This window comes from Rattus norvegicus, chromosome 8 (assembly GCF_036323735.1).
Source record: "Rattus norvegicus strain BN/NHsdMcwi chromosome 8, GRCr8, whole genome shotgun sequence".
Classification (NCBI taxonomy): Eukaryota; Metazoa; Chordata; class Mammalia; order Rodentia; family Muridae; genus Rattus; species Rattus norvegicus.
Window position 1 is genome coordinate 96,356,109 of NC_086026.1, and position 16,637 is coordinate 96,372,745.

At 39.0% G+C, this 16,637-nt stretch overlaps 1 protein-coding gene across 10 annotated transcripts in view; it reads left to right on the top strand.

The window, feature by feature from the left end:
• The window catches only part of Dop1a (DOP1 leucine zipper like protein A), a 102,650-nt gene that overhangs the window by 60,807 nt on the left and 25,206 nt on the right, over positions 1-16,637 (top strand). For 9 of the 10 annotated variants that reach the window (XM_017596105.3, XM_017596108.3, XM_017596107.3 and 6 more), the window contains 9 exons: positions 597-871; positions 2,012-2,164; positions 3,386-3,483; positions 5,711-5,970; positions 7,411-9,397; positions 10,294-10,405; positions 10,485-10,667; positions 11,779-11,904; positions 13,920-14,054. In XM_017596105.3, the coding sequence (XP_017451594.1) occupies positions 597-871; positions 2,012-2,164; positions 3,386-3,483; positions 5,711-5,970; positions 7,411-9,397; positions 10,294-10,405; positions 10,485-10,667; positions 11,779-11,904; positions 13,920-14,054 (3,329 nt within the window). Of the gene's footprint in view, positions 1-596; positions 872-2,011; positions 2,165-3,385; positions 3,484-5,710; positions 5,971-7,410; positions 9,398-10,293; positions 10,406-10,484; positions 10,668-11,778; positions 11,905-13,919; positions 14,055-16,637 lie in introns of those variants that run through there. The other variant, XR_005488357.2, reaches the window with a different exon arrangement.

The following is a 16,637-nucleotide window of genomic DNA, read 5'->3' on the forward strand; positions in this document are numbered from 1 at the left end:
GTGTGTCTGTGTGTGCTGTTTATGAAGTTCAGTATTTTATGCAGTGTCTGTCTGTCTGTCTGTCTGTCTGTCTGTCTGTCTGTCTGTCTGTTTCTCCTTCCACTATTTAGGTTCCAGAGATTGTACTTAGATTTTCAGGCTTAGTGGCAAGTGCCTTTCCTCAGTGAGCCATTTCTCCAACCTGAATGAAGTAGCCATGGAAAGTTGCTGTTAGAGGATTACATGATTTGCATGGCTTTCACATTTTGGCAAGAAAGTTAGAAGCTAAAAGTGAAAGTTTTGGAGAAACAATATAACATTCATTTCACTACCTTCCTCTCTTATGTTACAGTTACATGTGTTTCCTTTAATTTTTACATATGCAAGCTTAGGACAGTAAGCCTTAGATAATATTTGTTGATAAAGTGCTTCTAAAGTTAGGAACATAGATTGTATTACTTGGCACATGAAAGTATATATCTTTAAAAGGTAGCTTATTTTTTTAAGTTCTACCTAATTTAGACACCATGTTTTTAACAGATCAAGGCCTAGAGTTATTTGTCCTTTTGAAATTAACTTAAAGCTACAGAACTGTTTACTGCTGTCTTTCGTTTCAGACTGTGAGCATGCCCACCCTCCACAGTGGCTCCAGACTCTGATGAGTGCTTGCAGCCAAGCAAGTGATTTCAGTGTACAGAGTGTTGCTGTGTCTCTAGTCATGGACCTGGTGGGCCTGACTCAGTCTGTTGCCATGGTCACTGGAGAAAACATCAACAGCATGGAGCCTGCACAACCCTTAAGTCCAAACCAAGGAAGAGTGGCTGTGGTTATTAGACCTCCCCTCACACAGGGCAATCTGAGGTATATAGCTGAGAAGACTGAATTTTTCAAGGTAAATGCCAAGAAGTCCAGATTATACATGACTAAGATAATGCTTACATGCATGATGCTTGACCTGGGGCACTAACATAAGGGAGGGAAGAGTTTCAACTAAAGAAGAGAGCTCACTTATACAGTAGATATTTCCAGCATAAGTGGATGTGATCTTTTTTTTTTTTTAATAAAGCAAATCCGTCTTTTCCTGAAACTCTGTGACAAGTTCTGAGTTTGTGTTTTTTGATTTCCTTTGGTATACTATGTCCTTCAAGAACAATAATGCACAGTCTTATTTACCACAGCGGTGTGGGTGATTTCTTTATAGACGGCATCAAAGTAGCTTTAGCTCACTGCCTCTTACAGCTGGATTCTGTGTGCACTCAGGAGTTAGTTTCTAAACCCAATTTCAAGTCATTACACCTACCTGGTACTTCCTCCTCCTAGACTGGAGTCTGTTCTATAGTATTATGGTAAGCCCTGAAGACGCTTGCCTTCTCATCAATGGCATAGAGGAAAGATTATGATAGCACGTGGAGCTCTAAGTCTGACTTCACAGAAGTCCATGGGCTTGGGATGTAGCTGAGTGGTAACACATTTGCCCGGCATACATGAGGCTGTGTTGCAATTCTCAGCACTGCAGAAGAGAGAGAAAACACCCATAAATAGTTAGGATATTTGAACTATGAATTATATTTTAGTCTATAATATACATTTATAAAAATTGAATTTGATATGAGAATGTGGCATATTGATTTGGTATTAGCTTTATTAAACATCAGTAAAGTAATGGAAAAAGTTCTTCTCTATACTGTGCAGAAACTGCCTGTTAAATTTCTGACTTTAAAAGAAACATTAAAGGGGTATGAGCCTGCAGAGTCGCCTCGGTAGTCAAAAGCACCAAATGGTGTCCATAACTCTCTGTAACTCCAATTGCAAGGGATGCAACAAACAGTTCTGACGTTTATGGGCACCAAGCACACGTGTGGTACAGTTAAATATGTGCAAGCAAAACAGTCACACATGTAAAATAAGTCTAAAAGAAAAATGCTTTAAATATGTCATAAAGATTCTAAGGGTCCGGACAACCAGCAAGTGAACAGCTGTTTCCTTTTATAAACATTGTATAATGTAGACACCTTTGCATCCTTTTCTGTAGCATGTGGCCTTAACATTGTGGGACCAGCTGGGAGATGGAACTCCACAGCACCATCAGAAGAGTGTGGAGCTGTTTTATCAATTACATAATTTGGTTCCTTCTTCTAGCATCTGTGAGGATGTTGTAAGTCAGCAGCTAACCCATAAAGATAAGGTAAGTCCTTCTCATCCTGCACATACATACGTGCATATGTCACAGATGTGCTCACATGCGCACACACACACACACACTCACACAGACACACACAGACACACACACACTCAGGCTCATAGTGCAAAAGATAAATTAAGGATCCTGTCTAGGAAAGTTGTTACACCTGGTCTGGCACCTGAAGAAGCATGTGGAGCATAATAGTAAATGAGAAGTCATGTTTGTTCTAAAAGTGTTCAAATTCTACCTACTTTTACCATAGTCTCTCAAAATTGTTCAGATATCAAATTTTAGATCGAATCTGTGTTTTATTTACATTATATCTAAATCTAGAAAAATGGCATACTTAAAATTCTTAACATATAACATTTCCTTTTTACTAATACTTATAAGTTCTGAGTAAAGATACCCATGAAAAAGTTCAAACAGTATTAACTTCTACATACTTTTGTTTTTGATATAAATACAAAGGTCTTGGAAAGCCATGTAGCAAGCCCACAGGTAAAGCAAGCACTCTTCTATCCCAGAAAGACTTCTTTCTCCAGATCCCATTATGATGGGGGAAGTCAGAGCAGGAACAGGAAGCAGAAGCCTGGAAGAGTGCTGCTGTCTAGCCTGCTCCTGCTGCTCACAGGCACAAGCTTAGCTAGCCAGTAAGCTTGCTTGCTTTTTTTTTTTTTTTTAGACAGGGTCTGTCTCTGTCTGTCTGTCTGTCTGTCTGTCTGTCTGTCTCTTGCCCTGGCTGGCCTGGAACTCACTGAGATCCACCAACTTCCACTTCCAGAGTGCTGAGATTACAAGTATACCCTACCACACCCAGCTTTAGCCAGCTTTCTTAGATAGCCCACAGTACTCCGTCTAGGGATGGTACCTCCCACAATGGGCTGGGCCCTCCTAGATCACTTATCAATCACGACAAGGCTCACAAACCAGTCTGACGTAGACATTCCTTACTGGAGGTTCTTCCCTGATGACTCAGGATTATCACAGTAAAAGCTAACCAGCAGAGGTGAGTGATCCATTAGGTTGAATATTCTGTCTATATGCAAATAATTTGTTTGATTCTACTTCTAAGTTATATAATATACTAAAAGCATATTTGCAGTATGTACTTGAGTGCTGTTCCCATTGAATATGGTACTTATAGACAGCTGTACTGGTTTTATTAAAATCACTTGATATCTTAGGTTGATAGGAGAATAATTTGCTCTCCGTGTCTCTCAGAAAGTAAGGATGGAAGCGCACGCAAGGTTCGCAGTTCTTTGGCACCTAACAAGGGACCTCCACGTAAATAAGTCATCTTTTGCACGCTCCTTTGACAGGTTGGTGTGCTTAATTTTCATATTTTATAGTCATCTGTCTTTATTTGTCTCTTAATTTTTGTCAAATTTGGCTAGAGCAATAGATGGGAAATTATTAGTTCTTTAGACAATCTAAGTTATATGAAAATACTTGATAGTGTCACCTAACCATCAGATTTTTATTTTTTTAAATTGGGCAATAGTTTATTTTTCTTTACAATTTAATAAATACTTCTTGATGACAGCACATGAGGAAAGGCTGCTTAGTAGTTCAGAAAGATCACAGCGGTGGTGTTTTCCTGACAATGTATAGTCTTCAGTAGTGAGTGGAATGACTTGTATGACGTCACTGTCAAACCAGCAAGACTGCATTTATGCACCCATCATTTTCAGGATTGTTGGTGACTTGGGCATACTTTCCCCAAATCACCTTGCCTCCTTGTGTCACAAGGCCCAGCTCGCTCACGTTCATTTCAATAACTGTACCTTTGGTGATGACACCCAAGGTTGTATATAATGGGGATGATGGATTCTTTCTCACACCAAGCATGGGCAAGCAAAAGGTACCTTTCAGCTCAGAGTGTGTAACATGGGCTTTTTGAAACATAGACCCATTGGCCTAATGAACCTTTCATATTTAGGTGGTTTTCATGCTAAACCATCACCAATAGAGCAGACTTTAGTAACCATTCTCTTCCATGCCCTGTTTTCTTTTTCCTGTTCGAATAACTTTCAATACTTCTGTTTCTCCTTGGACCTCCCATTTTCCTGCCTTTTCGTTTCCACTTAATCATGTTGAAAAGTACTTTTGCTCCCGTCTGCCCCTCTGTGCAGCAGGTAGGCAGGGACAGCTCCCTGTGGAGTCTTCTCGCCTTCCTTCTGCTTGGTGTTTCTCCTTTCATGCATCTTAGTAGTCTTTTCATCTGTATTTTCTCAGCATGGCACTGTCTATGGTAGAGCTTAGCCTTCAGGCCAATCACTTTCTTTTGCCTTCTTTGAACATTCATGGGCCTCCTGACCTTCTTTCTTTCTCTTTTTCTGATGGTAGTCCAAACGATATCCATATTGTTTGCGGTACAATTCAATGTATTCATTTCGTGGCATGATGACAGCTGCAGAACAGCCGTCCACAACCTCCCAGGTTCCAAAAACCTCTTAATTTCTGGGTGTCACTGGCCCACGAGCCTGCTTCATTCACTCAGGCCAGAACAGGAAAAGCCAGATTTTTATTTCTTTCCTTTCATTCTCTGAACCACATCAAGTCCCTATCATGTGCCAAGCACCATTGTATTGTGACAGGGATACAGCAGCACATCAGCCTTTTTTAGTCTAGATTCACACCGTTGAAATATTGGTCATTCTCAAATTCCTGCCTTAACTGAAAACACTGGCAAATGCCTCCCATGATTTCAAAAAGATCTAGTCTCCCAAGATGATTGTGCATATCCAGATTAAAAGCAAATGGAGTTACTCATACTTTAGGTGTTAGGTTTGTATGGATTCCAGACCACATTCATACAGTATCAGAAGAGAGCAGTCTTACCGTCAGGTCTTTAGAAGTGACAGAAATCTAACTGTGATTGCAACCTAACATTGGATAAACCAGTATTTTTCAGCCGACAGCACTATCTTCAAAGGAGCCAGCTGTTCAGCTATAATGAACTAGGCCTTGGGCCAAAGAACTTTACAAAGAAGTTTCTAACTAAACAACCACCTGTCAAAATCTGACAGACAAATCAGTTGAGGTCCATTAAAGTTAGCTTGCTCACCCAAGTCTCCAGAGGAGGTTTGCGTCTTGGGTGTTCTGATTTCAAACTATATCCCAGACCTTTTTTTTTTTTTTTTTTTTTTTTTTTGGGTTCTTTTTTTCGGAGCTAGGGACCGAACCCAGGGCCTTGCGCTTCCTAGGTAAGCGCTCTACCACTGAGCTAAATCCCCAGCCCCTATCCCAGACCTTTTATAGAGTGTCATTTATTAAATGCATTCTTTTGTCTCCTGTAGAGAATCGAGAGCAGAGTAGGCCATCATGAAAACAGCATTGGATTGCAGAAACTTTAGAGTCAGTGAAATTTGTTACTAAGCAAAACTAAGTAAAATTTATGTTGTAAAAGTAATATATACTTCAAGTATTTTTAAATGTATATAAAAAGAGAGAAATATTTTATTAACTATCAAAAATTAACTATAGAAAAAATCACATAATTAAAAGTGTCTTATTCTGTGTTTTAATTTCTGGTATTTATTTTAGGTCACTGTTCATCATGTTAGATAGCCTTACTAGTCTAGATGGTTCTACAAGCTCTGTGGGACAAGCCTGGCTGAACCAGGTGCTACAAAGGCATGACATTGCAAGAGTGCTGGAACCTTTGTTACTGCTCCTGCTTCATCCAAAAACTCAGAGGGTTTCAGTGCAGCGTGTGCAAGCAGAACGTTACTGGAGTAAGACTTCCTGTTATCCAGGAGAGGAAAATGACAAGCATTTCATGCAAAATTTTACCTGCAACAATGGTAAATGTAACAAAGTATAATACCTCAATTAGACATAAATTATTCAAATAAGTGAAATGTGACCGTAACAGTACAAGAGAATCATGTCTGGCATTTATTTCCCATGTCTTATTTCCTCCCTTCTGCATCTGTGAGAATCCCATCCAGCTAGGTCAATATAGGCTTCCTCAGCATCTATCTTTGAGCTCTCATGGGTCTTTAATAAATTCACTTTCTCAGAGGAGGAATCAACTGTGTTTGTAGTATTTCTTTGGAAATACTTTTGAATTTATGTTTGTAGTCCTGAAAAGGCTCAGTAGATAATTTATGGAGAGGCTTGTAATGTTCACTTTATACATGGTAAGTTCCTCATGTATAAGGTAGAGTAATACCTACCTTTCAAAGTTTCATTTTTTAGCTGTAGTCATGATTAATTCAATGACTAGTATATCTTGTTTGCTCTTTATTGTTGATGCTATGAAGTCAATGCATAGAGGAAAGTTCCCCCATGAAACCCTAGCTCATAATTTAGTGCCCTAAAGACACTTGTGTATCTTATCTTATCTCTATTTCTTGACAAATCAACATGTGAGGTCAGCTTACTTTACTAATCATGTTGTTGATGTTCCACAGGCTGTAACTTTAATTTCCATAGCTGATAAGTGTGGAAGTTGCAAGTTATGCTTCTGTCCCATTTCTAGTGCGTTTCTGCTGAGTGCTGAGTTCTCTATGTAGCTTTTATTCTGCTTCCTGTGCATGTTCTAAGAACTTACACCATCCCGCTTATTGCCAGAGCATTGAGATGATCCATGCCTGCCATTTCTTAACTGTTGCTAAGTTCTCATTTTTCCTCTGAGATCTGTGTCAGGCTTTGCCCGAGGTGCTAGGCCTCTATAGCATTTAGCTTTATTATGCATACAGCCAAAGCTTTAAATACCTTTTCTGAAGCATAGCATAGTCCTGCCCTACATGGTATGAAATGAAGGAAGGTGTTGTGGTCTTTTTCCCATTTTAAAGTTCTCTTGGTTTCTGATCTGACATATGATAGATACATAGTTCATAAGTATTTGTTGAATTTTACTAAAATCAGGGACATTTTGATACTTTAAGCTTTAATTTAAAATTTTAGACTAGTATAAGTAAAGGGGAATAACCTATAAGAAGAAAAAAGTAATTTTAACCTGTGATTTTAAATAATATCTTCTTTTAGAGAAAAAAGGCAATTTTTTTTTTTTATGTTCTGTCTGTTAGAGTGATTCTGTCATTAAGCTATAAAGTCTGATAGTCATCTGGGTGATCATCCTACTTAGACGTTCTAAGATAATAAACTATAATTGTAACCATAGAATGTAAATACATGATGAAAACAGTAATTCCCGTGTTTGAATTGGTGTACTTGGTGTATTTCAGACATCTAAATCCCTTTTGTGTTTTCCTCCTTTACTATCTGTCATATACCAGTAAGCCAAGTGCACCTCATTGCATCCAAAGGAAGCAGAGAAAAGCCTCTCACTATGGATGAAATAGAGAACTTCAGCCTCACGGTTAACCCGTTGAGTGACAGGCTTTCCCTCCTGAGCACCAGCAGCGAGACCATTCCAATGGTTGTGTCCGACTTTGACCTGCCTGATCAGCAGATGGAAATCCTCCAGAGCTCTGACTCTGGATGCTCACAGTCTTCTGCCGGAGACAACTTTAGTTACGAAGTTGATCCTGAAAATGTGAGTGCTCATGAAGATTCTCACTTGGCAAAGGCAAGCTCCCCAGATGATGATGTTCAACAAGTTGTCTTTGACCTGATCTGTAAAGTTGTGAGTGGCCTGGAAGCAGAGTCTGCGTCAGTTACATCTGAATTAGAAATAGAATCTCTGCCCCCGAAGAGTAGTGATTTCGATCTAGGTAAAGAAGCAACCAAAACTGAAGACCAGGCCCCCCAACACAGTCAGCATGTTTTGCTGAGTGATGACAGCCCTCGGTTTCTGTCTGTGTCTACAGAGGAAGGCTGTGAGTGCCTGGCCAATGGGATCTCCAGAAATAGCTCCTCACCTTGTATTTCAGGAACAGCACAGACTCTGACTGATTCTTCTGTTTCCTCAGAAACCAAATCTAGACAAAGGAGTCACAGTAGTATTCAATTTAGCTTCAAAGAAAAATTATCAGAAAAAATCTCAGAGAAAGAAACAATTGTTAAGGAATCAGGTAAACAACCAGGTGCAAAACCCAAAGTAAAACTTGCCAGAAAAAAGGATGAGGACAAGAAAAAAGCTGCGAGCGAGAAACTGAAGCAAACAAATGTCTTCTTCAGTGACGGCCTGGACTTAGAGAACTGGTACAGCTGTGGGGAGGGTGAAATTTCTGAAATTGAAAGTGACATGGGTTCTCCAGGATCAAGGAAATCTCCCAACTTCAACATCCACCCTCTCTATCAACATGTGCTCCTGTATCTGCAGTTGTATGATTCATCGAGGACTCTGTATGCTTTTTCTGCCATCAAGTCCATCTTGAAGAGTAACCCTGTTGCTTTTGTAAATGCCATTTCAACAACAAGTGTAAACAATGCATACACTCCTCAGCTGTCTCTGCTTCAGAACCTGTTGGCCAGACACCGGATCTCCGTTATGGGCAAAGACTTTTATAGTCACATTCCAGTGGATTCAAATCACAACTTCCGGAGTTCCATGTACATTGAAATTCTTATTTCCCTCTGCTTATACTACATGCGTAGCCATTACCCAACTCATGTCAAGGTCACTACCCAAGACTTAATAGGCAATCGAAACATGCAAATGATGAGTATAGAAATCTTGACTCTCCTCTTTACAGAGCTAGCAAAAGTCATAGAGAGCTCTGCAAAGGGGTTCCCTAGTTTTATCTCTGACATGCTGTCTAAATGCAAAGTTCAGAAAGTGATTCTTCATTGTTTGCTGTCATCTATCTTCAGTGTGCAAAAATGGCACAGTGAGAAAACAGCAGGTAAGAACATGGTTGCTGTGGAGGAAGGCTTCTCAGAAGACAGCCTCATCAATTTCTCAGAGGATGAATTTGATAATGGCAGCACACTCCAGTCACAGCTTCTGAGGGTGCTTCAGAGGCTAATTGTCCTGGAACACCGGGTGATGACTATTCCTGAGGAGAGTGAAGCAGGTTTTGATTTTGTTGTGTCTGACCTGGAACATGTCAGTCCCCATCAGCCCATGACTTCTCTTCAGTACTTGCATGCTCAGCCCATCACATGTCAAGGCATGTTCCTCTGTGCCGTGATCAGAGCTTTGCATCAGCACTGTGCATGCAAGATGCATCCACAGTGGATTGGCCTAATCACATCTACTCTGCCTTACATGGGAAAAGTTCTACAAAGAGTCGTGGTTTCTGTGACACTACAACTGTGCAGGAATTTGGATAATCTAATTCAGCAGTACAAATACGAAACAGGATTATCTGATAGTAGGTAATAATTGATTTTAGTTTCGTTGTCAATTTGGACACTAATTCAGCAATACAAATACAAAACAGTTATCTGATAGATAAGGATTGGTTTTAACTTTGTTGTTAGTGACATGTTTCACATATATGACTCCTTAAATGTCAAATTTTGGATGAAACACAGGGCGTAGCCCTAGGTAGAGTGGGGTTTAGCTGCAGAAGTTGCTCAATTTGATCCCTTGCACCACTACAAAGAAATAAACCAAGCAAAATGAAATTGTCATTTTCAGTATGTTATAAATAGTATGTCATCTTTAAAGATAAGAAAGCTAAGCTCTAGTATTTTACTGAGAATCAATAAAAGATCTAGGATAGACATGAAGAGAAACTGGCCTTTTTTCTTTCAAGTATTCAAGTTAAATTAGGTGCTCTTTGGACTCAGCTGGCAAAAAGAAAGGTTTTCCCTGTCCTTGTCTAGTATCTTACCTAGACACAAATTAATTGTCAGCTTTAAATTTTAAAGTATTTTTGCCCATCTAATTTTGTTGTTTTCCTGGTTTGGTGGCAAATTTGGTATCTCAGCCATATTCAAAATTGATCTTTGAATAGCTAGGCAAATGTTTAGCAGATTGGTGTCTGGTTTCCCTCTAGGGAAAGCCTCACCTGTTGTGCCTGGCATTGTCTAGTAGAGGAAGGTCACAGTGGCTCTATTTGTTTACTTTATATATAGTTCTTTAGCCAAAAAGAACTCTAGTACAGCTAGACCAACTCACTTAGGGATTAGGACATAGTCAGTTCCTGCCATATTCCTTTATTACTATTCACATTTACTGAGTGCCTCCTGTGTGTCTGGCATGTGCCCATCATTTACCAGTGTTAAGGATGTTTTCATAGAACTTCTACGGTGTACATTTTTTTCAGGCCCCTGTGGGTGGCATCAATTATCCCACCAGATATGATCCTCACTCTTTTGGAAGGGATCACAGCTATTATCCATTACTGCTTGCTGGATCCGACTACCCAATACCATCAAGTAAGACTTCATAAATATTTGTAGTCTTTTTAGAGACCAGCTTCACTTAGTAAGACACTGTTTTTCCTCTGCTTAATAGCTTTTGGTCAATGTAGACCAGAAGCACTTGGTTGAAGCCCGCAGTGGGATCCTCTCAATCCTTCACATGATCATGTCCTCTGTGACCCTGCTTTGGAGCATACTGCACCAGGCCGATGCGTCTGAAAAGATGGGGCTTGCAGCATCTGCATCTGTTACCACAATCAATCTGGGAGCCACAAAGGTTAGACAGATCTCCGTGTGTGTAGAGCATAAGTGTCTATTTGAGGAATTTGTTCAAAATGTGTGGTTAACTTAATGTGTGTGACACTCCATAGATTAAGTAATAAACAGTTTTAAGGGATGCAAAACAGTAGTTCTTCAAGTAAATCTATACACTGTGAAACTGCCACAATCCAGTTTTCTCTCATTACAGAAAAATCCCTTGTGCCTGCTTGCACCTGCTCACTTTTCCCATCCCTAGGCCTAATCAACAACTAATCCATTTTCTTTCCATATGTATTTGATCTTTCTGGACATTTCATAAAAGTGAGTTAATATACTATTTGGGCTTCTGTGTCTAGTATCTTTCAGTTGATATGCTTTTGAAGTTCATTTTTACACGTTATAAATTTTTTCAACATTCAATACATTTTAAATTGACATGTTAGTACATGCTAACCTCCCCACCTCTATTCCCCAGGAAATAGTTCAGCTGTATGTGCAGATAACTTAAAATTTTATAATCAGGCCTGGTGTGATAGCGTATGCTAGTAATTCTTGGCTGACAATAAGAGAATCTATGTTTAAAGTCAGTCTAAGCTACCTGGCAAGTTTCAGGCTAGCCTGTGCTACATAGTAAAGCACTATCTCAAAAAAGGTTCATAATCTTTGACTTAGTAAACTAATTTATAAGTAAATTCTAAGGTAAAATTACATACAATGTGTATTACAGCATTAATGGCAAAGATATTCCTAATTTATAATTAAAATAGTACATCAATTTTTTTAACTAGATAAAACCTAATTTCAAGCTGGTTTTTCTAGTATTTAATCACAGTGATTGTCATTTTAGTGACAAATAATTTGGTCAGCTTTTTTGTTTACTTTTTAAAATTAAAGTACTCGTTGTAAGTCCTCCTTTGAGGTAGGGTCTTCATATTTAATAGCCGAGGCTTGACTCGAACTCCTGATCTGCCTGCCTAGGCCTACAGAAAGCTAAATACTCACTCCCATGCTCAGTGGCAGCATTAACATGCTTAACAGGTGTCCCTGAATTACTGGATTGAATGTTTAATCTAGCCGTTAATGCTTACATGTCTTATTTTACTTGTAAAATGCTTACATTCTTTCAGAACTTGAGACAACAAATCCTGGAATTACTGGGACCCATTTCAATGAATCATGGTGTTCATTTCATGGCTGCCATTGCCTTTGTGTGGAATGGAAGAAGACAGAACAAGACCCCTTCCAGAACAAAGGTATTGTGTTCATAATTAAACACGCCACACTTTGTAGTTCACTTGGAAAGACCATGCTTATCTATTTCATTTTCTACGTGCTGATGATTTTTTAATTCTTCATTAGTTTCACTGTAGAAATAAAATCTTTTCTACAGCTCTACATAATGACTTATTGTCTAAAGTCTTTATTAAAATATGATATCAAGTGTGAAAGATTACACTTTAGGGCTAGAGAATGCCTCAGTCCTGGGGCTCTGGCCTTGCATGCACAAGGCCACATGTCCAACCTCAGCATGGAAAAACAAGGTGTTCGTCAGTAGGATAGAGAAATCAGCTATGGCATCAGGCCTGTCACTGTGGGCCAGGAAGGATTATAACATTGCATATGTGTTAATCTAGTGATGGTAGAAAGCAAAGATTGGAGAATGCTTTTATCTGTTTTTGTTTTTCATTATCTGATGGCTGTTAAGTTGTTGCTATCGCTAAGTGCAGTTCACATGTTGGTTTCAACTGGATTGTATGAATGAAAATTTTGTTTCCCTTGTGAACTTACAATCTAGAAAACACTGTTTTCTATTGGAAATAATTCATGGTATATCAGAGTAGTAATTTTATTAAATAATTTTACTTTCAAAAATACATAGTTGTGCACCTACAAGTTTCTGATTTGTCATTTCTTTCAGATTCCACATTACACACACCCACACACACACACACACACGTGTGTGTATGTATGTATGTATACATGCATGCATTTTATCCTAAAGTAAAAAAGGTAAACATTTCTGCCATTTTACATTATTTTGCATATGAGGATTTAGTAGTAGATACCATAGGAAGGGGTAAGACCATTTAAAAAATTAAAAGTTTTATTATATCTTAGTTCTGTAACAGAAACAAAGAAATAAGCACCTGAGGTGAAATATAAGCTTAAAGATAAGAAAAATGGGTGAGACAAGTTATTAAAATTAGGATTAATAATTGATATTTAATGTCTCTCTGTAGAAATAAAGAACAAAATCATAGGAGAATAATATTATAGAAATGGTACAAGAAATTTCTTAGCAATGAAAGAAATAAATTTTCATGTCATGCATATCACTGAAAAGATCCCTACACAAATTCAGTCTGTCCTGCCAGAAACAATGGAGATAAAGAGAAGCTGCTAAAATCTTAAAAAAAATTAAAAAAAAAGGAAGGAAGGAAGGAAGAGGATGCAGGGAGGAAAGGAAGAAACAAAACAAAATAACAACCAAACTGTCTCATCCAAAGGAATAGTAGTAATACTTGATCCTAGCAATACTGGGAACTTTTATGGAAAATTAGTCTGAACACACAATTCCATAGCCAGTCAAGTTCTTACTATAGGCTCTTTCAGCCATGTGCTGTGCCACCAGTGTGCGAGGCCACGAGGTCACCCTTTACTCAAGAGGACAGACATCACTCCGACCTTGGATACCAGCACTAGTGTGTTCCAGTCCCAGGCAAAGCAGTGCACTGTCCAACAAGAGTATCTTAAGGGGGCGAGGAGGACTGAAACGAAGAAGAAAATGTATGAGATTAATTACTTAAAAAACTTACATATGTGATTGTAGGAACTTGCTGTTGTCTGAGCTTTTAGGGATGAATGAATTTTTGGTAAAAAATGAAGTAGACCAAAATAAGCTTTGTAGTAACGCTGCTGAAAACTACACAGTAAATGGAACAGTGGCGCTCAGGTCCCTAGCTTGGATCACAGCACACTTCGCACCACCCTCCAGTCCTCGCTCGTAGTCTCTCTGCCACCATGCCTGTGTTTGTCGTGAACACCAATGGCCCATGCACCTCCATGACAGAGAGGTTTCTCTCCGAGCTCACCATGGTTGGTCCTGGGGATTGAACTCAAGTGCTGAGGCTTGATGGCAAATACCTTTACACACAAGCCATCTTGATTTTTATGAAGTGAGATTCATGTATTGGTTTTAAAAATTAAATTTTAACACAAGTAGTCAAGGGACATCTATATGAGATGGAGTCTGTGATGTGTTCTCCAGGTCATTCCTGCAGCCAGTGAAGAGCAGCTCTTACTAGTAGAGCTGGTTCGCTCCATCAGTGTCATGAGAGCAGAAACTGTTATCCAGACTGTGAAAGAAGTTTTAAAGCAGCCTCCAGCCATAGCCAAGGATAAGGTAAGGAAGCTTTGCTTTTGTTTGGAATTCAGTTTTCAGAAATGGAGCTAATAGGTAAAAACTTCGCATACAGTAATTTCATTGTGATTGCTATGTTGATTTCAGGGATTATTGTACAGCACTCCTAGTAAAAAACCTTCTTGAGTTCCTTGCTAGTCTAACCCCTCCTACAGCTAGTGATGAACAATTACCTGTTTTTCTCTCCATATGTACATCAGAAGCAGTCAGGGCTGGGTCTAAATTCTTAGTAAGGATTTTTAGCCCATTAAGAACATAGAAGCTGGAGCTCAAAATCTACTTTCTAGGTTTCACAGCCTACATGATTTCTTTTCCATTGAGTTTCTCAGTTCTATAAACTTCAAGGTTTTGCCGAAAACACTGTTCTAGACAGCAACATTTTTTTTAATTACACTTAGCTATCATATTTCACTAATCTCCTCCACTTTAACAATTTTACAGCGTTTTCATGTTTTTTATGACCTTAATGAATTTTTAAAAGATTACCCATGGAGCCATGCCTGATGGTACACTTTTTTTTAAAGATTTATTTATGATATATAAGTACACTGTAGCCGTCTTCAGACTCACCAGAAGAGGGCATCAGGTCTCATTACAGATGGTTGCAAGCCACCATGTAGTGGCTGGGAATTGGACTCAGGTCCTCTGGAAGAGCAGTCAGTGCTCTTAACCGGACAGCAACATTTCTTGACCCGTCTGATACTGTGCTTTATGATTGTGATGTCTGGGCTCCAAAGCCAGGGAAGGAGGTTCTAGGATCCTGAGATGTTAGAGAAAATGTGTGGAGCACGAGACAGATGCAGCACTCAGCCCAGTAGGCAGGCACATGGCACGTGCTGCCTCACATACACACAGGTCAGCAAACACTAGCAAGCAGGCACACTAAGGTGAAGAAGCTCACTCAAGGGTATTTTTGTACAAAATTAACACAAAAGTGGCATTTTGCCAAAAATGGTTCTATAATGGATTTTTCTTCACTGCAAATTCTGGGTTCCCTGACGTCCAGTTTCAGCTCTCATTATCTGACAACCCTTATCAGTTCCTTATTGTCTAAACCTCTCTTGTCCCTGTGACCTTGTGTTCACTAGAGAGGACCACAGGAAATAGAAGTAACAGTCTCTCCACTTAACATTGCTAGTCTCTAGCTGAGAAACAGGTCTATGTAGTTTAGGGACTTCTCTTTTCTACTTTGTCCAGACAGTGCCACAAGTTCATAATTTTGTAGCTTTACTAAACATAAACATGAGACTTTGAACCATGCCAAACAAGTATAATCATATCTTTAGGGATTATTACATATATCTAAAAATATTTAAGTCTTTTATGAATTTTGCTGAATTGACCAAAGAAAAGGTGTGTTTGTCAACAGTGGGTGATCATACCGCCTTTGTCATAGTGCTAACGGGTCAAACTCAGGGTCGCACGCACGTGATCCAAGTGCTTTGACACTGACTGCATCTCCGGCCTCTCACAAGCTATTTTGGCGATCACCTGACTGTTCAGAAGACGCCTCTGCTGTGCTGCTCTTAAGACTTTAGTTTGCTGCTTGATTCTGTCTAGTGTTTTGAGGCAGATGGCGAGCTACATACACATGAGGGCAAAGAATACAGAAATTAATCCTGTCTAAACTAGTGCTGCCCTGTACTGAAGGCATTCCCACATTTTGAATAGTGAGAAGGGAATGTTTGAGGAGATAGTAGGAACAAAAAGACGTCAGTGAGCACCAATTCCGTCTTATTGATTTTTCTCTTTTATTGACTTTTAAAGGTAGGTACAGTGTATTTTATGATTTAGTCAATACTATCTTTTTATATTAATGTTTCTTTATTAAAATTTCATATAGAAATGCAAAGCTATCTTTAATGACTATTCAAGTGATTAAGAGTTAATTTATTTTGGACTGGAGAGATGGCTCAGTGGTCAAGAACACTTGTTATTCTTGCAGAGGACCTGAATGTGGTTTCTAGAACTTACATGGCAGCTCACAACCACCTATGACTGCAGCTCCAGAGGAGGAGATCCAGTGTCCTTTTCTGGCCTCCACAGACTCCTGCCTGCATGTGATACATGCGCGCACACACACACACACACACACACACACACACAGACACACACACACGCACACACACAGACATACACACACACAGACACACTCACATACGCACACACGCACACACACACATACACACACACACACACACTTAGCACTTAGGTACTCACACAAACATTAAATTAAAATTTTAAAATAACTCTTAAAAACTATCAATTGTTTTAAAAAGTTTTAAGAAGAATGAATCTTAGTTGATCTAACTATACTGATTTAACAGATATGTGTACTAAAGTAGACTTATGTACATGTAATCTAAAAATCGTAACCTAATTCTGATAAAATGAGTATAGCTGTGATGCTTCCAGAATAAATGATCACTGCAAAAAGTAAATTTATTTTGATAAATACAAACCTCTTCAACCTTCTTCTAATATTTCAAAACTTGATACTCTATAAGCCATCTTTAGTGGCCATTTACTCTGTCTAATTTCTGAGTTTTAAATAGCTCTTGTATT